Source organism: Tauraco erythrolophus, chromosome 9, assembly GCF_009769465.1.
Source record: "Tauraco erythrolophus isolate bTauEry1 chromosome 9, bTauEry1.pri, whole genome shotgun sequence".
Taxonomy (NCBI): domain Eukaryota; kingdom Metazoa; phylum Chordata; class Aves; order Musophagiformes; family Musophagidae; genus Tauraco; species Tauraco erythrolophus.
In genome coordinates, this window is record NC_141473.1 from 15,794,764 (window position 1) to 15,819,344 (window position 24,581).

At 60.0% G+C, this 24,581-nt stretch overlaps 1 protein-coding gene across 7 annotated transcripts in view; it reads right to left on the minus strand.

Annotated features, from left to right (window-relative positions):
• Positions 1 to 5,181: 5,181 nt before the first annotated feature.
• Positions 5,182 to 24,581, minus strand: part of KCNIP2 (potassium voltage-gated channel interacting protein 2) — a 44,289-nt gene continuing 24,889 nt past the window's right edge. For 2 of the 7 annotated variants that reach the window (XM_086617029.1, XM_086617024.1), the window contains exons 2-8: positions 7,679 to 7,803; positions 7,198 to 7,267; positions 7,026 to 7,096; positions 6,414 to 6,521; positions 5,982 to 6,086; positions 5,653 to 5,715; positions 5,182 to 5,320 (exon numbers count right to left, since the gene is read on the minus strand). In XM_086617029.1, coding sequence (XP_086473155.1) covers positions 5,273 to 5,320; positions 5,653 to 5,715; positions 5,982 to 6,086; positions 6,414 to 6,521; positions 7,026 to 7,096; positions 7,198 to 7,267; positions 7,679 to 7,803 — 590 coding nt within the window. In that variant the 3' untranslated portion in view covers positions 5,182 to 5,272. Of the gene's footprint in view, positions 5,321 to 5,652; positions 5,716 to 5,981; positions 6,087 to 6,413; positions 6,522 to 7,025; positions 7,097 to 7,197; positions 7,268 to 7,678; positions 7,851 to 8,957; positions 9,058 to 14,863; positions 14,958 to 20,638; positions 20,742 to 24,219; positions 24,338 to 24,581 lie in introns of those variants that run through there. The other 5 variants (XM_086617026.1, XM_086617027.1, XM_086617025.1 and 2 more) reach the window with 5 other exon arrangements.

A 24,581-nucleotide genomic window follows, 5' to 3' on the forward strand; every position in this document is an offset into this window, starting at 1 on the left:
GCGCAGAGGGACCCCGGTGGAGGCCAGAGGAGCTGCTACCTTCGCGGGGAGGAACCACACGGGCCTCCGCGGCCTGACCGCCACCCCCACCGCGCTGCCGGGTCCGCACAACTCGAGCAGGAACAACGGACTGAGGAAAGCGCGTTACCTCAGGGAGCGGGCGGGCGGGCGGAGGGGGAGACCGCCCACGGCGCATGCGCGGAGCAGGGAGCGGTGCGCACTGCGCCTGCTCAGGGGGCCGGCGGGGGGAGGGGCGAGGCCGCGGCTGCGCAGCACGCCTGCGCGGAGAGCCGGTGCGTGCCCACGGCGCATGCGTGAGAGGCCCCGGGGAAGGGGCGAGGCGGCAGTGAGACAATACGCAGGTGCGGGGTGGGGGAATGCGCATGCGTCTTGGGCTTTGTGTAGGGAAGCGGCGCCGAGGGGGGAGGGCGGAGGGGTGGGAAATAAAGTGTTTACTTCGGGTCTGCGCATGCGCTACGGGGGACAGCGCAAGGAAGCCGCGCGGACGGGAGTGCGCCTGCGCAGGGTGGGAGCGCAGCGGCTCGAGTAGCGGCCGCGCGGGCTCCCTTGAGCCGTGACCTAGTTCTCGCGGCGCTGCCGGGCGCCGCAAGCTAAGCAGGGTCCTCTGGGGCTGTGCCGCGGATGGGAGACCGAACTGCTAGGTTCCTGCCGCAGGATGGCGAGGGGCAGCGGGTGGGCTGCAAGGAAAAAAAAAAAAGCCCCTATAGCCGATCTCTCCCTCCTAGCACAGCCCGGCTGATGTTATGCTTACAGCTGTTCCCACACCTGGAAGGGGCTACAAGGATGCTGAAGGACAGGCTACGAAGCTGAGATCATCTCAGTAAATCAGAGAGGGAGCCTGAGGTCAGATGGCATCTCTCCAGGGAGAAGCTCCAGCTGCATGGATGGGAAGATGTGAGGCTGGGAGAAACAGGCCGCCAGAGCATGAGTCAGAGCACAGGGCTCAGACAACCTCCCGTGAGGCTGTATAGAGAGGCTGGTGAGTTAATCCTTCCAGCACTAGGGAGGCCATGGCAGGTACCAGCCAACAAGCAAACCGTGAGCAAAAAGCTGCTGGAGACCCCAGCTTGTGAGGAAGGGCTGGAGAAAGCCTGCAGACATCATGGCAGCCATGTCATATTTCAGCCCAAACAAAACACAAAAGCCTAATGAAAACTCTTGATTAAAAACATCCCATCCTGATTCGGACACTGTTCACTCCTACTCAGCTCACTCAGCTTTCACAAAACTCTCCTCTGCGTTTTTAAAGTATGTTTCTTGTTCTTCAAGCTCATTTCCACTGATGATGTTTCGGCATGACAAGAAACCCAAAATGACTACATTTCTGGCTCCATCTATACCCCTGCTCAGGAAGCGGCAGCAAAGACCCTGGCCAAGGAGCACCTCTAGTTACTGTCACATCATATCTAAAACTCTCAAAGAGCAAAAATAGCAATCGTACTGCTGCCTTAAATAGTGACTGGCTAAATTGTATTAGTACGCAACAAGACTTTACAGAGGGGTTAGAAAGGAGAAATGCACATTATTTAGGTGGAAACCACACAGCACTCATACCACTGCATACAGAGCTGGGCAGTTGGCTGTTGGGTCAGAAGGGACCCTGAAGCAGGCATCATACTCACACCTTCAATTGTGCCAAAATAATCCTACAGGAAGTTGCCCCAGCATTAGGCTCTCACGCTTTTACAAGATGTTTGTGTTTTTAGGCAGCATTCAAGATGCTGGAGTGAATCACTGCCCCAAGCTCCATCAGCTGCCTCACCCAGTTGCTCAGTTGTTTTCCCACATAACTGCTCTTCTATTTTCCTCTGAAAGCTGAGAAAAAGATGGCTTGAAACAATGCAAGGCTGCCCTTTCCCAAGAACCCATCAGCTCTTACCTCTATTCTCATCATAGACCCAACGATTTGCTGTTACCTACTCTTAAACACCATGTCCTAAGAAGGGACACCTGGTCCCAAGCCCCATCTCACCCAGCAACTTCTCATAACAAGGTGATGACACATCTGGAGGGACTGATGCAGTCCTCCCTGCCCTCAGCCCCTTCCCTGAGGGCCTGACCTAACAGAGAGCTAAGCAGAGATGATTATTTGGCTCCCAAGGAACCATCTGCCCCACCCCATAGCTACCAGCAACGATCCCTGCACAAACATGTTCCCATTTGGTGTGAAAAGGCTACAGCAGCATTTCAAGTCTGAGCAAGCCCTACAGCACTTTTCTTCCCCTTGTCACCTCAGTCTCTTTCTTGCCATTTGCCCTGGGGAGAGAGACCCAAGGAACCCCATTGGAGGCTCACAGCATCCCTGTGCCATGAGAGAGGATGTCAAGCCCATGGATGGCATTGCCCAATACAGCAATCAGCCAAGCGAAGCCCACAGGGGATAGGATATACTGGGAAGGATGGGTTAGAGGGAAAGATGCGCTCAGGCCCATTTGTACTGCTGTAGCGGACCTTGGCAATTGCCAGCAGGTCAAAAAAGTCCCTAGGAGTCAGAGGCTTTGGAAGCAGCAGACTCACAGCTTGCCCAGGCCCATGATTGTAGTTCCCCCTGTAGCCAGAGCCCATCCTTTTAAGATGTTTGGATCTCCAGGCAGCTCTTCACATTGAGCTTTCAGTTCCCAGACCACAGACTGCATAATGCTGGAGAGTATCACTGTCCCACACCAGGTCCATTATCCTGTTGCTCTGCTGGTTTCTCACTCACCTGCTTCCTCTTTGTTTTCCCTCAAGCCATTTTGTCAGTTCTCAAGGCTGCACTTTTTCTAAGGATCGGTGATAGCTCATCAGTTCACATCCCTAAGAAAAACCCCTTTCCAGTCCACACCCACCTCTTCAAGGTGGTAGCTCAGCCTTAAATAGCCCATCCTAACAAGGACCACCTGGTCCCCAGCTCTGGTTCACCCAGCAGCATCTTGTGACAAGCTGGTAACACACCTGACAGCCCCACTCCCGAGACCCGACACACTTTGTGTAAGACCCCAATGGCCTAAAACCTACAGCCTCTTAGCAGGGGAAAGACAGTATTTACGGGGCCATCGACAGCAAGGCCAGACTGTTTGGGACCCTGGCCAGCCCAGTGCGCACCCTGCCCTCCATGCAACCTCCCAGAGCACCCATGCAGAGCACCCTGCAGCTGCAGCACCCCAAAAAGGCTTCCAACCCTCTGCAGAGACCCTCAGCCCCCATCTCTCCCGCCTCCCCCCAGATGGCTGACAGAGGCAAAGATGTAACGGTGGTGTGCATAGCGATTGTGGTTAGATTTTATTGGTTTTTTGGTTGTTTTGTTTTTTTTTTTTTAAACCCATAGTATTGTTATAATACAAAATATACAGACTGGAGATGCCAAGCGGGTTGTGGGTCACCATGCCCCGGGGCGGGGGGGGTCACGCCATGCGACCTGCAGCGTGAGGGAGGAGGCAGCATCTGCTCCCTGTGGCGGAGGACAGTGAGCACCCCAGGGAGCCTGGGTGGGGGGAGGACAGGGGAGAAGGAGACTGGAGGAGTAAGGGTCGGAATACCTGCCCTCCCACCCTTGGGAGGCTGCAAGTGGGAACTCAGCCCCACAGCAAACCCAGGAACAGAACTGTGAGATGAACAATGTGTTGAATGAACCTAAAAAACACATCATGTCTACAAGGGCTGGGCCGGGGGGGGAGCAGCCCCGTAGATTCAGCTCAGAGCCCTAGGGGGTGGTTTCTAATGGCTCCCACACCAGGGGCTCACCCCTTCCCCATTGACCCCAGACACCGCAGCTCAGGCCGGCCACCATCGCCCTTGGCTCCTAAGGATGCGGAAGCTGGAGCAGCAAAGCCGAGGGCTGGGTACATTCCCAGTGCCTGTGGGATTGCACAGAGGGGCTGCTGGGGTTGGCATGGGGTTGTTAGCCCATGGGCATCGCTGCCCCAGCTATGGCTCAGAGGAGCACGCGGGCAGGACAGTCCTGCCTGCACACACCCAGCTCCCAGGAGAGGGTGGTGACAACGACGCGGGGAGTCCCGGGGTGCTGGCTCCAGCCCTGGTGTCCCCAGGCAGGCTTTCACACGGCCATGTTAGGAGAAGGGGCTGAGCCCTCCGTGCCCCATGGTGACCCACCAACAACTCCTGGCCTGCCCTAGCCTCAGCTTTCTCCCTGAGGAGCTGCCAGCTCAGCCGTGCCCCCGGCACAGGGCTGTGCCTGTGGGGACACCTCTCTGCACCATTGCTCCCTCCCCAGCCACCCAGGCAGCAGGAGGGCTGGGATGGGCCAGGGCACGGGAGCAAGGGAAGGTCAGCAGCAAATGACAGCAGAAGTGTGGCTGTGGGTCCCACGGGCCACAGTAGCCTCCGGAGCCCAGCACACCTCCCTTCTCCATCTGTCCCCATGCCCTGGCTGCCATGCCCTCAGAGAGGGGTGGGAGGGTGTCTCTCCACTGGAGCCTCAGAGCGAGTCCCTGAGGTCCCCCGTGTGCCAGCACCCCGAACGTGAGGGGCAAGGGCTGAGGGTGCAGCTCTTCCAGCCCCACATTCTCTGTCCTGGGGGACCAGTGCCACAAGAAGGCACTTAAGGGTCCCTTTAGTCTTCCTTTGCTCCATGTCAGGATGAGCCTCCAAGGTCTAACTGAGGTCCCCGGGATCAGGGGCTGCTCCCCACAGCTCACGCGGTGATGAACTCTGACTACCTTCTCCTGGCACGGCCGCTCTGCCCTGGCACAGAGGCTGGGAAAGGAGGGTGGCCAGCGGCTCACGGCCAACATGCCGGACACACTCCCGGTGGTAGGGTATAGTCGGGGCAGGGGAGGAAGCCGAGGTGCTGGCACCCATTGCAAGACTTTATTGGTTTCTAGACAGCATCGCTGGAGGGTCTGGACTGGAGCCGGTGCTGGGGGCTCTCAGGGCTGGGGAGGGTCAGGGGTGGGGGAGCCGTGGCTGCACGGGGTGCTGTGCATGGGAGAAGCCTCTATCACAGCCCAAGGCTGTGGCTTCCCCACTGGGAAATGGTGCAGGGAGGTCCATCTGGGCCAAACACTCGCTCCAAACCAGCCGTGCCCACGTTCTGATGTCTGGGAGAACCTGCTTGGGATCCCCCGAGCAAAGCAGAGCCGGCCCAAGGGAAAGAGAAGATCTCGGCGCTGACCGCGTCTCCAGGAAGGGAAGTCCCTTCCCATGGGGGTGTCTGTGCAGCCAGCGGAGGGGAGGCTCGAAGGAAAAGTCAAGAGAGAAGCAGGTTCCGGGCCTGGTGGCAGGAGAGCTCAGCTGGAGGCTGGTCCAGGAGCTAAATCACGTTGTCGAAGAGCTGCATGGACCGCATGATGTTCTCGTCCTGCAGAGAGGAGGTGGGAAGCGTGTGGGTTGGGCATGGTACAACAATCTGGGCAGCTCCCCCCAAACCCAGCTTTACCGTCATGGCAGCTGTGACCCATGGGACAAGAGCCCCAGGGATTACAGGCAGTTTCCAAGCCCCACTGCAGTGTATGGCTCTCCTCACCTGCACAGGGATGCTGGCATGGAAACAGTTCCCAAAGCAGAGCCCCAACCTTGCCCTTGGGAGCCCTGCCTTCACCCCATCTCTGCCAAGAGGGCGATGGGGGGACAGAGGTTCCCAAGGGACAGGGAGGTGGCCCAGCCCCAGAGCAGAGCTGCTGGTGGCTTTACCTTCTGGCAAGACTCCAGGAACTCCTCAATTGTCACCACACCATCCTTGTTTCGGTCCATTTTCTGCAGACAAGCACAGAATGGGGGTCATGGCAGGGACAGCCCCAGGGAGAGCACAGCACCCCCTGCCCGGGGGGCTGGATGCAGCCCACCCCTGCCCCAGTCATTCCCAAGCACCCAGCAGGACCAGGATGGCCTTTTCTCTCCCTGGCTCCAGCACAGCCCTGCTTCACCCCCAGCACGGAGTGTTTTCTCTTGCACTGTGCTGGGTTTGGGGCAGCCACTGGCTCTGGGTAGAGCTCTGCTTCCCCAGGACATGCTCGGCTCACCTGGAAGAAGTTCTCCACATGCTCCCGGGGTGCTTCCTCCCGCATGGCCGGGTAGGTGTATTTGCCCATCATGTCATAGATGGACTTCATGATGTCCAGCATTTCCTGGAGGGAAGAGGAACAGGATTGCAGGGTCGACATGGGGCTCTGCCTCCACCTGGTCAACCCACACCTTTTCCATGATGCTCCTGAAGGACCTGTGGGGTGCCCAGGTGTGGTCCTGCTGGCTCCATGCACAGAGTTAGGCTGCGTGTGTGCCTGAGTGTGTGATGGAGCCCCAGAGCAGCAACACCCCTCATCTACCTCCCATCCCGAGGCACACCAGTGCCAGGGGGCCAGGAGGGACCTGTTTGCAAAGCTGAGCTCAGTAAATACTGACTCCCCCAGCTCTCCTCCAGAGCTCAGCCAATGCCCTGAACCCCCACATCCCACCTCTTTGGTGATGCAGCCATCTTTGTTCAGATCGTAGAGGTTGAAGGCCCAGTTCAGGCGATCATCAATGGTGCCCCGCAGGATGATGGACAGCCCAGACACAAAGTCCTGCAAGGACGGACAGGGCAAGTAGGCGGGAGTTATGGCCACTAAAGGTCTCACAGACACAGAGGGCACAGCCTTGCTTGTCCCTCCCACAGCAGACGTGCCCCAGGGCTTGGCTGACAAGGGAAATGTTGAGTATCGAAAAGAGCCTGGGGAAAACCAATTGCTTGTCCCCAAACATGTTCCACAGTAGTCCCTTGGGTCGCGGCACCCAAGGGGACAGCATGCACCAAGGTCTGCTGTTCAGCCAAAGCCTGAACAAGACCAAGTCACGGCTGTGCCTGCCAGTCTGAGTACCGATAAGACACCAGCCAGAAAATACAGAAAGCCCCCTTTTCTGTTGCTTTTCACTGTTTTTCCACTGCCTCTGAGAATTTAATAAACTCCACCAGCCCCTGCAAAGCTCTCCATCCATCTGCAACAGCGATGCTGCTCAGCCCAGCCCGTGGTACCTGAAGGACGTGCCGTCCCTGCCCTGCTGCCATCCCTCCCTCAGCCACAGCTCACCTCGAAGCTGACGGAGCCGTCGTGGTCGGTGTCGAAGGCATTGAAGAGGAAGGTGGCATACGTGCTGGAGTCTGGGAGGAGGCGGACAGTGTGAGGGGGTGCTGTGTGACCTCCCCACCTCAGGGAGGCATGTGTGCAGGGCACGGGGATGGGGACGGGGACGGACACTCACCTCCCTGAGGGAAGAACTGTGAGTAGATCTGCTTGAAATTTTCTTCGTTGACAATGCCGCTTGGGCACTCCTGCCAGGGCAAGCCGCAGCGTCACCTCCACATTGCGGAGAAGGGCTGAGCACTCCCCTAAATCCCTGTGGCTCCCTTGCCTCACCTCCCAGCCCTGTGCTGCCTAGTGGGGTGGCTAGTAAGGTTACTTGGAGCATCTCCTCAATTTTGAGGGCTGCACCCCTCACTGGAGGGTCTCTGCATCTCAGGCACCCAGGGAGGGGGCTCTCTGCACCCAAGGGATGGAGGACAGGATCAGGCCTCCCCACTGACCTCTCTGGAGGTGGGATCAGGCTGTAACCCGATATAAATATTAACCCCCAGGTCCCGAAAGCCTTTGCAAACCCTGGGCACTGCTGGGTGCGCAGCACCCTCCAAAGTGGACGTGGCAGCGGAGGTGGGGGCTAGCAAAGCTGGTCGAGGGGTACTCACGTTCTTGAAGCCTCGGTACAGGACCTGCAGCTCTTTGCGGGTGAATTTGGTCTGCTCCTGGAGCTGCTCCAGCCCCTCGGGGCGGTGGCAGACGGTGGAGAGCTCAAACTCATCCTCAACGCTGTCTGTAAGGAACCCAGGGGAAGAGAGGGTGGCTGAGGCCAGCACTGTCCTGCCCTGCCCTGCCCTGCGGTGCCAGCAGGTGGGAGAGGCACCCTGCGCTGCAGACCCCATCCTCTCACACCTGACAGGGTGACACATTTGTGCCCTGTTCAGCTGGAGTGTTTGGTCTATGCCACAGGAGACCCTCAGAGACACCCTGGGGGCAGACCAGCGGCTGATGCTGGGCAGTAGCCCCCTCCCAGCCTCCGGTACAGCCCAGGCTGGGCAGAAAGCAGGTGTGAAACCCCTCCAGTGCTGAGATCCCCCCTGCCTGCCCTCCCCCACCCATCACAGGCATCTGCCCTGTGGAGCCGAGACCCTGGCCATCCCATAGGTCTGTGCTGCACATAGGACTTCTGTCCAGCAGGAGAACTGCCCCCCACAGCCCCAGCCCCAAATGCCCCCCTGGCGTTGCTTAGACCCCGTTCTGCTTGCTGTGCATCCCTCTTCATCTATGGCTTCTCCCCATCATCTGACAAACTACACGACCCCTGCCCACAGCAGCCAGCACCCCCAGAGCCCACTGCAACCGAGAGGGGCTGTGGGCCCACGGTGGGTAACCCCCCTCCGTGGGGCAGATCAGCCCCTGCCCCTCCATACTCACCTCTTCTCCCAGGGGGGATCAGTTTGCACCATGGGGCAGGGGAACACTCCGGCCAGGGGCTCAGAGTCCCCAAGGGGCCAAGCACGCCTGGTGCAGGGAAGGGGCTCTGGGAAGCTCTGCACTCTCTCCCTGCTCAGCTCCTTTCATCCCCCTCATCACACCTCCATCTCCAACCCGACACTGAGCTTTGAGCAACAACTCCCCCTCCCTTAAACCAGAGCAGAGAGGGTCCCACCACCCTGAGCCAGCTCCAAAGTGGGTCTTGCTGCTGCGCATCCTGCAGGAGCCACTCCGGGAGCTGGAGAGGGGGAAAATCAGCCTGGAAGCAGGCAAGGACAGAGGTGGGTGCAGAGCCCATCGGATTGCACCCCTCCGGGGCAGGACTGATGTTGACAGCCCCAAACCCAGGGCAGGGGAGCAGTGGAGGTATCCCCTTCCCGCGGGCAGGGCCAGGGCAGAGGGCAGGCAGCAGCACCGCCAGGGACACACACACACAAAGGCAAGAAGAAGCACTTGCTTTCGCTGAGCGAGGGGATGGATTTGGGCCGGCAGCAGGGCAGCAGTTTGAGGAATCGCTGCTTCAGCGCTTTTTTAGTTTGGCCTGGTGGGTTGCCTGGAAGAAAGAAGGAGTCACCAAGCAGAAGAGTTAACAGAGCAGCAGCCCCTGGACCCGGCGGGCAGCAGGGCTTGGGCACCCGACACCAGGCAAGCATGGCCGGAGGCAGCACATGCAGCGTGAGGCTGGAGGAGCAGGAAGGCAAAGCCCAGCCCAGGCTCTGCTCAGCCTTTCTGCTTCATCCCAGGACAAACTCGGCACTGGAATTTCCTTCCTTAGGAAAGACAGGGATGGCTAAGGGGCAACCCTGCTGGGCTACCCACACCCAGCACCTCTGCACTCCTTCATCGGAGCATGCCAGGGTGCACCGGAGACACCCAGTAGCCCAGAGACCCAGGAGATGGCAGGGCTGGACTCTGCTCTTTAACCTTGAGGCCAAATACCTGCTCCCTGGGGAACCCCTCTCCCCACAGGTCTGTGCAGGGAGGCAGGGCAGGATGGAGCCCAAGAAACAGCCTGCGGCCGAGCCAGGGTGTCACATCCGCCGCAGAGTTCGGAGCCGGGTTTGATCCTGCTGGTACCCAACGGCTGAACATGAAGCATGCGCCAAACCCAGCCATGCAGCCAGACTGCGGCATGCACCCCCGCCCCGGCGTGGCACTGGGGTCTGAGCCCGGGGACCTGCTTTGAGACAGCCAGAAGGGGAATGGGGCTCAGGGCTTTGCCTCAGCCAGGCTATGGGACAGGGAGAGGGGCTTCTGAAATCAGCCTGGCCCATGGCCATAGCTTCCAAGTGGCCCTGCATTAAACAGCAGGGCCTTTCACTGCACAGAACCCCCCGCCACCCCCTATTCCGCCATTCGGACCCCGGTGAGTTTACTCAGCCCCATCTCTCCCAGCTGGCACTGCTCCACAGCCACAGACCCGCTCCCTCCATTCCCGCAGTGCCTCAAGCCAGCAAAATGAGCGCAGGACTAACGTCACAGGCAGGGAGGGGAGGAAGAGGAGAGGATGAAGGCCATGCTGGGCTCCAGCTCCAAAGGGAGGCAGAAAGCAGCGCGGAGCACCAATGGGACGAAAGGTGCAAAGTCCCTTTGGGGCTCCTTTGACACCTTGTTTGCTCCAAGCGCCCTGGACATCTGCAAGCAGCAGGTCACAAGCCTTGGTTTTGGGGTTGTTTCTCTGGGGGGACTGGCAGATGGGGCTTCTCTGGCAGCTTTCTCAGCCTTGTAGGGCTGAGCTGAGCCCCAGGTTCTGGGGAAATGGTGCTGCATGGTATCCAGCTCCAGGCTGGGGATGGGGGCTCTGCAGCCAGCAGCCCCTGCTAGACAGGTCAGTCCCTGAGTGCCCACAGGCAGGACCTGGGACCCTTTGAGCTCAGGCCAAGGCACCAGGCTGAGGCAGGCAACTCCATCACTCTGGGGCAATAGAAAACAGCTCCAGGAGGTCATTGTCCCAGCAGGACATGGCACAAAGCCACTCAGAGAGGGCAAACTTGTCCCCAGGGAAGAGGCTCCCACAGCAGGGTGCCGGTGATGCGCAAACCCCCTGGCATTTGTCACAGAGTGACAGGGGCAAGGGTGAGGGCCAGATCTTGGCACTGGCAAGACAGCACAGCCTGGCTCCTGTCTGCTTCAGGGTTTGCAGGCAGGTGAGGAAAGAGATTTTTTCGTTCCTAGAAGCGGCCATCAGTTGTGCATAAAACACAATTTTGGCCCAGCTACTTTTCCAGGGCTTTAATTTGCAGAGGGAAAAGGAAATTGCACCTTTCAGCCTTCCAAGGATGCTCTGGGGCCAGGTCCCTCTGGCAGAGCTGAGCTGTGGGAACAGACCTGGGAGGCAGGAGCAGCCCCTTAGCCCAGGGGGAAGGGATGGGATGGGACAGGCCGAGCAACACTCAACGCCAGGGTGATGGACCAGGGGAGGGAGCGGGGTGGGAGGGAAACCACACAGCGAGAGAGATGCAACAGAGAGTAAACTGTGGTTGGACTCACAGGGGCAGCAGGTATAGGCACGTGCAGTAGGTCAGGTCGGGTGCAAGTTACACTTTAGTTTGTTATAAAGAAGGAAAAAGAAAAAAAAAAAGAACATGGGCGTTTTCTTAAAGAGGAAATCGAAGAGGGCCCAATTCCAGGGACCCCAGGGCAGGGGAAGGAGCACGTTCAGCACATGCAGCTTAACAACAGGAGAGGGGTGACCAGGGCTGGGGTTTTGCTGTCCCGGCTTTGGTGTGCCCAGGGCTCTGCTGGGGAGGATGCACCGTCCCCTTTCTGTCCCCAGCATCCAAACCACGAACAAATCTGGGGGCTCCCTGGGCTCTCCCCTGCTGGGAAACAGCTCTGCCCAAAGGTGGGCAGCAGAGCCCAGCCACATGCTGCCCTGCTTACAGGGATGTCCGCAGCACAAAGCTCTGTCCCTACCAGCGACAGCTCATCTTCCAGATGTCTCTCTGCCCTCCTCCCCTCTGCAAGAGTCATCGAGCAGCTGGCACGGGACGAGGCAATGGAAAGGGCTGGTGGTGTTTTGTCTGCGGCGGGAGGTCTGCTGGGCTAAGTGGCTTGTCACTTCCCATGCATCACTCCACAGCCCAGCGACTTCGAAACTCGTGCATGCAAACTGAGCCTCTGTCCTCAGGCAGCACCAAGAGGGGAAGGGATTTCCCATCCCCACCTCCACACACTGCTGAAATGAATCATGCAGGTTGCTGGACACTGGCTCTGAAGGGGTCCACAGCAATGACTGCCACCAGGACGGCCATGGACCACTTTGTATTGAGCCACCAGCAGCTGATGTGTCCTTGGGGGCTGAATCTAGCCAGTGCCACCATGTCAGGGGGCTGACACCCACTTTTCCTAGGGAGGACCCAAGCCTGGGATTCTCCTTGGTCTCCCCAGAGAGAAAGCAGAAGCCTAGGTCAGCTCAATGCATAACCATGTCCCTGCCCTCCCCAGAGAGCCACAGGCACCAGCACCCTCCCAGTGACAGCTGGCTGGGGAGACCAACCCACCCCTTCCACAGCATCCTCCTAGTAGGAAAGTCCCTACAATATACCAACAGGAACTGCCAAGACTCCTCCCTTACTCTCAGTAACTCATCAATAAACACATCATCACGATGGGTGGAAGATGTGCATCCCACAGTGGCGAGACCCCTCCAATGTCTCCAGCTTAGCACATGGGCACAGCCCTACTCTAGAATGAGAGCAGAGCAACAGCAGCCACTGGCTGGGTCATGCAGCTCCCACAGCCCCTGCTTAGCCCTGTGGGGCAACGATGGGTCAGTCAGAAGGTCAGGAGGAGCTGGGACCTCAGGGACAATCTTTGCCAGCACCCTGCCCTAGGAGCAGGGCTAGGGTGGCAGAAGGCAGCTGGGCGAGCAGACCCTTTGCCTTTTCCTGCATCCTGCTGGGATGCAGGAGGGCCAAACCCCAGCCAGGGCAGGGGGACAAGCCAGAAGAAGGGTCAGGGCAGACCCAGGGAAGCATGGGGAAGGGGTGAGCAGTTCCCAGAACATGCTCTTTTCCATAGAAGAGCCTCCATCCCCTTCCAGAGCATCACCTTTTCCTGGGAGGTCAGAGGCATGACCCCAAGCTCCCCCTGCCAGACCATGGCTCTGGGTCCATCCGGGCAGTGATGGCGAGCCCAGCTGCCCCTACAACCTGTGGCTCACAATCATTCATCCCTGTGCAGGGCTCAGCTCCGAGCAGGGTCCACCAGCCCCCAGCTCTGCTCCGCCTCTGCAGTGCCCAGCCTTGGGCAGTGCCACCTCCAGGTCAGGGGGACCACAGCTTTCCGGGGTCTGCAATGAAGGCCATCAGGATGAAGAAAGAGCAAGCCCCCTCAGCCACCCTGGGGGTGTCAGGATGGGTCCCACCAGCAGCAGCTCTACAAATGACCCTCATCAGTCAGTGGTGACAGAGCCAAGTGTAACCAGGGCCAAGGTGCCTGCAGCAGGCGCTGGGGCCAGACAGTCATCCATTAGGAGAATGAAGTCAGAGCTGGCACCTCCTGGGGTGGGGAACAGATGGAGAGTCCCTGTCCTGGGGGTGGGACAGAGGCAGCCTCAGCCCGGACACCTAGAGCCAGAAGGGCTGAAGGAGCTGGGAGCAGCAAAGATGCCGAATGAGACCTGGAACTCATGGGACAGCAGAGACCCAGGGCTAGGATGATCCCTGGTGCCAGAGAGAGGAGAGCGGCTGCACGACTGTTGTGCTGAGCAGACCCCAAAGGGAGACAGAGACATAGGCCAGAAGGGGCTGCAGAGCAGTGCTGTTCCCATTCCCATCCCCAGCCTGTGACAGTGCTCCCAGACAGCCTGGCTGTGCCCAGAGACGTTGGCAGAATAATCATTTCTCAGGCCACACCACATACAAAATATTGTAAGCAGGGAATGGCATGGGATACAGGTGCCAAGGGACAGCGGAGCTCAGGTGCTCCCCAAATGGAGCAGGTATGGCTGCGGGACTGGGACAGCTCTGTGCGTCTCCCTGCCACAAAACCCACATGCAGGTACACATCCTGCCCTGTCTCCATCACCACCTCCATGGCAGGGACATCTCTGGCAGCAGGAACCAGCGCATCCAAGGCACCAGAGAAGCTACCCAAAACACACGCCAGCAGAGCAGCAGCTGCTCTTGGCTGCAGGCAGCGTGTCCTGTAAGAGCTGGTGCTCTGCATACCCCTCACCCAGGTGCCATCCATACCCTCCCCAGTAAGGCATAGGGATGAAGGCTGGACATGCCTCAGCCACAGCCCAGCCAGATCACAGGCAGCTCAGGGACATCCTCCATCACAGGGGAGTTGAAAGCACCTCCTGGACACTGTGTCCTCTGCTCAGCCACTAATCGCTCCTCTGATCACTCCTTCCCGCACATCTTCCCATCACAGCTCCCATCCCGAGATCTGGATGCCCGAGGGGACTGTTCTGCAGCCCCTTCATCTGGCAGCATCTCTAGCCCCAGCCAGGAGGCAGAGGGGATGAGGGCAAACAAACCCCAAATCACACCCATGCAAAGTCTGTTGCACTCCCATCCTCGCCAGGCACAACCAACAGGTTGTGCATCCCTCACTCTGACATGTTTTGGGTCCTCTTGTCCAGCCACATCTAGCCTTGTCCTCCGCACCCACCTGCCAATCCAAAGAGCTCAGCACCCACAGCAGCCCCTTCCCTCCCCAACCCTGTCGCAGCCCCACAGGGAGGGCAAAGGGGCCAGGGGCTCCAGCCTCTTTTAGCCACACTCCCCTCGTAGCTGCCAATTCCTGCGGCAGTGGGGAAAGCTTTCCCCTGCATCGTGCCGTACCCCACATCCATTGCTCCTTGCCCCCAGCTCCCATTTATCTCCCCAGCCCCAGTCACCTGCAGCCCATTTCCCCATCACCTGACAAAGCCCAGCCCTCTGCATCCCAATGCCCCCACACTCCAACACCCCAGACAGTCCCAGTCCCCCAGCACCCCACACATCACTGCACTCCAATGCCTCCAGATATCCCCCACCCTAATGCTACCAGACGCCCTAACTTTCTAGCATCCTGTGTCCCAACACCCTATACCCCGATGTCCCCAGATATTCCCACCCCAATATCCCTATAGTCCTGCACCCCAGTGCCTCCCAATCACCCCAACACTCCCAAACACCCCCAGACCCCAACCCCAGACATCTTCACTTCCCCAGCTCCCTACACTCTAATGCTGCCAGACATCCTAGACACCCTCCCACACCCTAATGCCCCCCAAAATGCCCCAAAACACATTAATCCTTCCAAACCTCCCCCAAGCACTCTGCTGCCCCTGGTACAGGATCCAAGGAACACCTCCACCACAACATCCCCATCCCATTGCAACCCCATCCCTGTCCCCGTCCCACCTCCCTTGGTCAGGTCGATGATGCCCAAGGCATGGAGTAGCTTGAGGCTGGAGAAGAGCAGCAGGATGATGCCCACCATTTGCAGCCCCTGCGGGTCCCAGGGCGCCGCAGCAACCGACATCCCCCAGACATACAGTCCCAGCACGCAGCTCGCCTGGCAGCAACAGACCCAGCAAGAAAGGAGAGGGGAGGGCAGGGGAGGAGAGACCTGCCTTGGCCCTCCCTCTTCCCACCCGGCGCCCTCTGGAGTCCCTTGGGGCACCCAGGCTGCATGGGAGGAGGGAGCCCATGCAACTGCCCAAGAGGCTTAGGGGTCAGCTCTCACCCCAGGACACGGCTGCACCTGCACAGCCTGGCATGGACACCCCATAGTACTGGAAACCACGGAGGGGTGCAGAGCTGGCACCGATGGGTGCGTGGAGGAGGCTCAGCTGCCCCCAACTCCCACCCCAACAGCAGTTTGTGGTGGCACCAACCCTGGAGCTGAGCCATCCACAGGGACCCTCGAGCTCATCGCTCACTGTCCCCCAGGACACTGCTGCCACCCAGCCCAGGGACCAGCCCTGCCCAGCACAGCCCCTCTGTCCCATCCCAAACCACCAAACCTGCCCCCACCTTGCACGCACTCACAGAATGGCACGAAATGCTCCCTGCCTCGGAGCTCAGCCTTGTCCACTGGTCATCTCCATGACACCTGCCACCTTCACCTCTTCCCGCTTCATCTCCCGGGCGAACATCGCACTTCTCCACACCAGCAAGTAAGTCACAGCCTGCAGCCCACCCAAAGCCCTGCCTCATGGGCATCAGGGCAGAGACCCCAGCCTGGCAGCAATGGTTATTAGAAAGTCTCTTTGAGCTGGTTTCCTACGCATCTCTCACCTAAAAGCTACTTTTGATGTGGCCACCTCCTGTTCCAGCAGCACAGCGAGCCCCAGCACAGGCATCCACAGGGAATGAGACCTTTCTCTACATCCCAGGGAGGGGACGCTGCAGCCAAGCACGGATGGTGTGTGGGATCTCCTGCTGCTGGCGTTCCGGGGACCACAACCCCACCGAGACCCAGGCACGGCACTTCTGTTCCCACCTGTGCCCACTCCTGGGGTCTAATCCTGCCCCTCACAGGGGAGAGGTGAAGGAGACCCTGTTGAGCCCTCACAGCACCCTGCAGCCCAGCACAGCCCTGTGCTAGAGAGCCCCAAGCCAGCCTCTCCCATTGGACTCCGATGTTTCATCCTCCGCCAGCAGAACAGGGCTGCAAAGAAGGGCTGTCCCAACAGGCTCCCTTGCTCTCCTGCTTTATCTCCAGCCTGTCATTTCTCACCTCCCCACAGCTGAGTGGTCTCCCTGCCCCTCCATCCGCTGGCTCAGAGCTCATCTCTGGGGCAGGATGCAGCAGAGCAGGTCCCTGCTCTCCGTGTCCAGCCGGGTTCCCTTGCTCCCCTCTCCAGGCACATCAGCAACACAAAGAGCAAGCCAGGCCAGAGGGAATTGGGAGGGAAGCAATGTGAAAAGTGATTAACGCGAGGCCAGAGGGAGAAGAGATTCAACAAGCTAATTATGTCTGGCTGGGCTGAGCGGGACGTGACACCGTGTGGAGGCAGAGCCAGCGGGGCGCGTGCCGCAGGTGCTACGGTCCTTGGGGAGCTCAGTGCTGGGACAGCTGCCCTGCCCTGGGTCACAGCCAGGACCAAGTTCCCTTCAACCCCAGCTTCATCCTCTCCAAGCAGGATGAGACACCGCAGCCCATCCTGTGTCCACGGTGATGACCAGGGCTGATGTCCCTGGGTGTGGAGCATGTGGAAGATGTTCAACAGAGGGGAACATAGGGTCTCCAGGAGACCTCCATCTACAAGACCACAGTGCTGGCAGGACGCGGCCCAGCTACAGCATCCCTCAGAGCATAAGGCTATGCCAGGATCCAAACTCAGAGCCCGGACATGGCTACCATACATCTCTGACCCTTCCCCTCCTGCTTTGCATGCCCTCACCATGAGCGAGCAGCTCTCTCCTGATTCAGACACCAGACCCTGCCCAGCCCTACAGCCAGCTGAAAAACCTGCCAGCCCATGGAAAAGGAAAGGCAAGGGTTAAACCCACTGCGCATGGTGAAATCTCTGGTGCACCCCAGCCCAGACAACCTCAAACTTCAACTTGTCACACTCGCAACTGTCCCAGGCTGGATTTCGATGCTCCGAGATCTACCCCACTCACAGCCAGCTCGCCCTGACCTCGCGGCTCTGTCAAACCGGCCAGGCTGGATGGTCCCCTGAGCCCAGGGACCCCTGGCACCGTGCCCTGAAGGGCTGGTCTCTCCTGCAGCCAAGACACCATGCTCCTGCCAAAGGGGTTCCTGGAAAGCAGGAGGAAAGCAAGGCTTGGCACGGGGCTTCGCTCTCACCAGTGCTGTGGGGATGTCCGTTTTCTCCCCTCTCTGGAGGTGCCCTCACCCTGAACCAGGCACCAGGAGGTGGCCATGCCAGTCACTGCCACCACCCTCCTGCACAGCACCTTTGGGGTGACAATGGCACCCAGGCAGGCTGCTGCTCCCTCCCATTTCTCCCCAGACTCCGGAGGGGTTTGGCACCCTCCCCAGCCCCGCTTCACACTCTGCATCCTTAGCTCTGGGGCAACAGCAGCAGCCCCCAGGAAATGTGGGGGACAGTGCACCCCATGTCAGCGGCTCTCCCAGACACCCCCAGTCCCACCTGCCCCACAAATGGACCCTTACCCGGCTGAGGCAGGGACAGCCCTGCCAGCCCCAGGCCGGCACCACTTGTCCTGCCCATAGCAATCTGCAGCTTCATCTAACATTCATCTGAGGCCAGGCTATGCAGGCGGCTCTCCCACCCACCCCCACTCCTCCCAGCCGAGACCGATTGCTCTGCACTGAATTATTGATGCAGCATTTCAGGAGCCAAAATCGATAGCGTTTCTCTTCGCCTGCCTCCTCCCGAGCGCTTGGCCGAAGTGGACTCTTGGCAGGGGGCTGGGAGCCCCCTGGGCAGCTCGGCAGCACGTGTGCAGCTCCACGGGAGATGTTCAGGGTTGGGGACAGGCACAGTGGCACAGGGCAGCGGTGGGGTGACACTGTCCATCAGTGATTAACCAACTGGTAAACAACAACAGCTCCTGCATCAATCGCCCCTAGAGCTCAGGGCACCCAGGGGAGATGCTCCACTGCTGCTGCCAGACAGCAGCTCTGGCTGGGCAGGATCCAGAGTGGGACAGTGCCAAAAGGATAGGGTGAGGGGGTGCAGACAACCAGCGCCCCCATCCAAACCCTTGCTCAGAGAAGGGCAAGCTCCAAAGGGAGGGAGGGTTGCTCAGGGCCCCATCCAGCTGATTTTGGGAACCCACCAAGCCTGGAGTTCCCCCATGTCATCCCCCTCTCCTCCACGGTCCCCTCAGGAGCAGATGAAGTCTCTGCAAGATGCTCCCACCAAACTATTCCCCAGGGCTAGGGCATTTTTTCCAGTCTCCTCTGGAGATGCTCCATCCCCAGCCCATCACCATGGAGGCATGACACTTCTGGCACAACCCATCCCCAGGACACCACCAGCACAGCCCGGGCAGAGAGACAGCCGCAGGCAGGGGACCAGCAGGGATGGAGCACGGAGCGGCAGCCAGGCAGGGGAAGCGCAGCAGGCGGTATCGATGGCTCGGAGCAGGTGGTGGAGCCCTGTGTCCATTAGCAGACCTGAGCCATTAGTGTACAGTTTTGAGCTCTTTGTGGTCCCTGGGCTGTCACTTGCCAGCCCAGGCACGGCTCATAAACAACCCCTGGATGGGACTCAGCATTTCCCAGCCCCAGACAGTGCCTGGGGACTTCCCCAGAGAGCAAAGTCTCCTACCTGCTGCCTCCCAAGCCAAGTTGGGGGGGTGACCCATGCAAGAGCATCTCACCCCCATCCTGACACACAGCCACTTGCCTGTAGGACTCCCTCTACAGTGCCAAGGGCTCAGCTCAACGTCAGCCAATTTCTGCCCCTTGAGGAACACGTTTCCATCTCCTCCGGGCACCTTTTGGTCATGGGAGCAATTGCTGCTGATCCAGGGCACCTGGGTCCCACTCCCACAGCTGGGGTGAATCTCCAGCCAGGCCAGAGGGGCCCACAGCTCCCCAGCCTGGGGATGCAGGTGGAGGAGGACAGGGCGGGCTGTGCCTCTCCATGCTACATGGTGACACTATGTCCTCCTGGGGACAAGCAAGGACTGGTGGCAAGGCATCCCACTCCCCTGTGGAGGGGTGCTGGCTCATGGGGACAAGTCTGGACGCAGGACACCCCATCTCCAACCTCCTGCCCTGGCCCAGGCCAGAGCAAAGTCACTTGCAGGGGAACAAGGAACATGCCCCGGGGGATGGAAGACCGTGGTCCAGGCAAGGAGCAGCCACACAGGCCAAGAGGTGGACAGGTGTTGTCCTGTGCCCTTCAGCAGGGCTGCTGCAGGGGTCGAGGGCTCACTGCCTGTCCCCTCTCCACCACAGCTGGGAGCCAGCATGCTGCAGAGCAGCCACAGTCGGTGCCACTGACTTTGGTCCAAAGCTTTGGGCAACTGCACAGGGAAGCAAAAGCACAGGGAAGTGGGGACAGCAGGGTGTGAGGGAGGCACCGCCCGAATCACCAGCAGAACTGGAGAAGGCGGCTCCAACCTGGGCATGGTCAGTGTGCCCGCTGCCGCGGCTCACAGGCAGGATGCCTGGCAGTTAGCTCACAGTCCCTGCCTCAGTTTCCCTTCTGGCACAATCCACCTAGGAGCACTGGCACACAAGGACAAAGCAAGCAGTTAACCAGCAACGAAAGCTTCCACCCACCGTGCTTTCCTGTCCTGCCAGCAGGTTCACAGGGCCAGAGGGAGAGATCCCCGCTCTGCCCCTTCCCTCTCCACCCCCAGACACAGCAGACTCCTGGGTTCGTGGAGGGGAGCAGGTGTTCGCTGCCGCACCCAGTCTGTGCAAGAGCCAGCGCTGCAGAACCGGAGCAGAGCATCCCGGGGCACCAGTGGACCAGGCAAACTGCCTGTCATCTCCTCACCCTGCGTAGCATCCTTCACACGGGTGTCTGTGGGCATGGCCAGGGCTGGGGGGATCTTGCACACAACCATCACCTCAGGAGCCCAGGGAGCACCTGGCCAAGCGATCCTGACCTCGCTCTCACCACACACAGAGTCCCCTGAGCAGATCTGGGCTCCACCGAGTGTGTCCCATGCGCACCTTGCATAGGCCCTCCCGAGCAGGGCAGCACCCCCTGTGCCTCCCCACCCTGCCCAAGGGCCATGGGAGTGCTCTGGGAAGAGCCAGGAGCAGGGAGTGCAGCAGGGACCCATCCTGCCTTGGCCTGGCTGCTCTGCAGGCTGGTGCTGAGTCTGACAGCTCATGTTCGTGCTGTTCAGGGTGAGGTGACCATTAACCCTGGGGACACTTTGCTTCTGTAGAGGTGCTGGAAAACACCCCGGTGCCCACTTGCACACCCACACACAGTTCCAGCCCATGGCACCCCAGCACACACCAAAGTCACCACTGTGCAGCAGACACTCTGCCAGCCCTGTCCCTTCCCCATGTCCCCAGACACTGGGACCTTGCACAGAGCAGGCAGGACACCCCACTTCTCACACCAGGACCCCCTTGCTCGCCCCTATGAGCAGCAGGTGGACACCGCATCCCAGGACTCTCCTGTGGATGCAGCACCCTCAGTGCATCCTTGGGGGCAGCTCTTGACACCCACCGGCTGCCCCCCCCGTGTGCCCAGAGGAGCCAGCACCGCCCACACCCGTTACCTTCCAAGGACACGGGCTCGAAGAGGCCAAATTGCTCCAGCACCTTGACAAAGAGGACCAAGACCACCAGCACTGCGATCATCTCAAGGCCTTCCAGGTTCATAGTGGGGGCATCTCATGGCCCCCCCACCCCCCCCCACCGCTGTCCTGGAGCCCCCTCACCCCAGTGCAGCTGCTGCTGGACCACACATCCCCAGGGATCCCCCGCCGCTGTCCCCGAGGGGGGATCGGCTGTCACCCCTCTACTCAGGGGCACCCGCCATCAGCTGTGGGTGAGCAAGGGGTCAGTGTGGGGCTGTGGCAGGCAGCTCCAGGAGCCAAAAGCCGAGAGCCCGGGCAGAGCAGGGCCGTGCCTGCAAGTATGGGCAGAGAGAGGCCAAGCAGAGAGAGGCGTAGCAGGGTAGCGGAGATGGGGGGGCCGGGGGGGGGAAGGAGGCATGCCCTCCCATTCCAATGACACCACCTCCATCGATTTGCTTAATGTAGTTGCTACGGAAACGAGCCACAGATATTAAAAGGCACTCAGTTCCCTGGGGGGGACATGGGGAGGGGACAGGACGCTGGGCACTGGCTAAACATCCAGGATGGGGATGACTCAGACTTGTCCTCTGTGCTCCACACATGCACCTGCCCCATGGGGACCACCATGGCTGAGCACTCCAAGGTCTTCACAGTCCTCTCCTGGGGAGGGTCTGGGGCAACAGGTCCAGCTGCCCCATTTCAGAGCAGGCAGATGGGTCTGGCCATCTCGCGGGGAGAACCAAGGGGAGATGGGGAGCCAAGGGGAACAGGCCGGGAGGGGGGCTGCAATGCAGGATGCCTGAGACACTGCCAGACCACAGGCAGCACAGCAACAGGCAGGAAAAGAGGGGAGGCAGGGGCTGGGGACCCAGCGGGACCAAGGGACTCAGCCAAGGTCACGCAGCAGCTGGAGGCAGAAGCGAACCCAGGCGTCCGCGCGCCTGGAGCACACATCCACGCACAGCCAGCAGGGCTATATTTAGCTCCTACACTTTTTTTTAACAGCATCCCAGCCCCTGCCTGGCTGCTCAATCGCAGGCCACAGGGACCACTGGGGAGCCAGGAGCCTGCTGGTCCCTGCCCCATCACCGAGGCTCAGCACTCCTTGGGGTGCACAGCTTCCCCTGGGGATGCCACTGGCACTGCCCATCCCCGGGTGGATAAGTCCCTACACTGGGCACGATGCAAGACCAGTCCCAACACCAGCAGCAGTGTGACAGGCAGGCAGCCGTCCCCATGCCACCGCTGCCCCTCACCCTGCTTTGTCCCCACCAAGAGCAAGGCTCGCTGCCCCAGGTACAGGTCTGGTGGCCATGCCCAGGCTATGGGGCAGACCTCCTGCCCAGCTCTGAGGCTCTTCTGCCCCAACAAAGGGCCCTGCATACAGGACTGGGGCAGAAAGCCCCTTTTCATCCCTGTTGTCTTTGTGCTGCAGGAGAAATACATCACCAGGGGAAGAAACATCACCCTGGGACTCCTGCGGGGGGAAGGGGATGGTGGAAGTGCTGGCTGACGCTGGCAAGAGCTCCTAGCAGGGCTGCCCTGCTCCAACCCCCCAGGCCCCAGATCACCACCCAAGCTCCCATTCCCAGCCCAGGAGGCTGCACGTTTGTCCCCCAGCAGGGGATGGAGGAGGCCAGTGGCTCAGTCCCAGGTCACAGCATGGCCGGGCTATCTAGCAGCTGCATGCCACAGGCTCAGTGTCTCCTGCCTGCCAGGGGCACATTCCCAAGGCTCTGATGCCAGTAGAAGGTGCCAGCAATGCATCAGAGGCGGCTTGGGGAGAGAGATGAAAGTCCTCCCTGGGGAAACATCCCTCAAGCTGGAAGTTTTCAGACCTAACATTTCCTTTTCTTGGAAAGAGGCGAGTTTCCAGGCACCGAGCCTGGATTTCACCCGCCTGGCTCCCAGCTTTTTCCCCCGCCTCGAGATGGTCCCTTCGGAGTTGAGGCAGCGCAGGCCTGTTGCACTCTTGGAGGAAGTTTCCCACTGATGCCAGCTGCGTTTTAAAGCCACTTTTCCTTGCTAAGCCTCAGTTGCAACTGATCCTCTCAAGCCTCCAGCTGCTCCCAGGGCCGATGCCTGTCCTGAATGCCATGGGGCTATTCATAAAACCGGATTTTGGCCAGAAACAGCAGTAGAGGAGCCCTTCCAGCCCAAGCCAGGACTTGTCCCAGCAAAGAGGGTTTGGGGCAGCTCTTCTGCGAAGCGAACGTGCTGAGCCCATGTGTGTGGATTGTCCTCGACCCCTCACGAGTCTCCACTGGCATCACAGGATGCCGGGGCTGAAGCGGGCAGCGGCGGGTCAGCCACCGAGTGACAGCTTCCCTGCCTACCCTCTTGCCCGTCCCGTGCCAGCTGGCCTCTCGGGCAGAGCAGCGATAAATCACCCGCCAGCCGCTGTGTCAGGATTACTCATTTCCGCACTGGAGCCATTAATAAAAGCCCTCCGCTGTTCGCCATCAGCACGATGCAGGATCCCACCAGGACCGGCGCAGGCACCCGGCACCTGTCCCACGTCCCAGTGCCACACACCGTGCTAGAGCCCAGCTCCCAGCACCCCCAAACTCAGCAGGGTTTCTTGCTCAGAGCATGTCCCCTTCCACTGAAGGCAGCTCCAGACAGGCTGGGGGTGTCAGGGGACCATCCCCTCAGCTTACCCAAGTCTCCAGGGATGCTCCTCCACCTGGAGCTGCCCCCAGGATGGAAGAGACATATGGGACCACACGTGGGACTTCAGCCATGGAGACAGACCCGCAGTCACCTGCAAGGGATGCTTGAAAGGCCATCCAAAACATACGCACCCCATCAGGAGTGGGACAGGGCTTAGAACCCATCCTCTCCCAGGGGTGGCTCCTAGCCATCCAGCATTTGGCTATGCCACAAGGCCCTGGCTGAGCTGTGCAGGGAGAGGTCACACAGACGGATGGAGAAACGCACGTCCCAGGCAGGAGAGGCCCTGCACGTCCCCAGACACATGGCGCTGGTCCCACCCCTCCTGCCCTGCTCCGTGCCTTGGGGGTCTCACCCTGCAAAGACCCCAGCACACATGTCCCACTGCAGTGAGGCATGCAGAAACCCTTCACCGGGGAAACCGGGACCCTCGCCCCATCCCAGAGGTCCCCAACACACCAGCTGAGAAGCAAAGATGTAGGTCATGCCCAAAGGGACCAAGAGCCCCAAAACACAAGTTGAAGCCCCAGCATCGGCACTGGGCACCCCCATAAAGTGGGAGGCACCTGGGAGCCCATCTTAGTCCCCATCCCACAACAAGGGGCAGTGGTACCTGGACGCTGGCAGCATGACTGAACGGGATGCCCCTGGAGGAGCCCTGGGCACCGTGGCTGCCACCAGCTGCTCTCTCACATAGCAGAGCAGGACCAGGACCAGGAAGAACAAAGTGACTGAGGAGATGACCGAGGTGCCCCAGAGAGGCAGAGAGAGGAGCTCCCAGTCCCCCTCTCCCACACCAAAAGCCCAGCTCGCCTCACTGCCTGGCTTGTGGAAGAGGACAGAATGGGCCAGCATCACCTTGTCTCCCCGTGTCCCCAACCCCGTACCTTCGATGCCGCTGATAATTTTGAAGCAGCGGGTGGTGAACCAATAGGAGATGAGGAGGAGGATGGCAATCAGGGAGGCATAGAGCAAGCTGTCGTTGTGCAGGGATGTCCTCTCCATGGCTCCATCCCCTGCGCCCGTTTGAGCCCCACACCCAGCCCCGCCACGCTATCTGGGGCAGCCCTGTCCCGGCTGTCCCCCCGCCGGAGGAGCCGGCCACCACGGGCGGGGAGGCGGGGGGCTGAGCGGGCAGGCAGGCAGGTAATTGGGAGCAGCGTGTGAGAGCCAGGCTCCCAAACCAATTACCTTAATTGTGCTCAGGCAGCACATGGCAAACAGTTAAAAATAACCCTCCTGGCCCAGG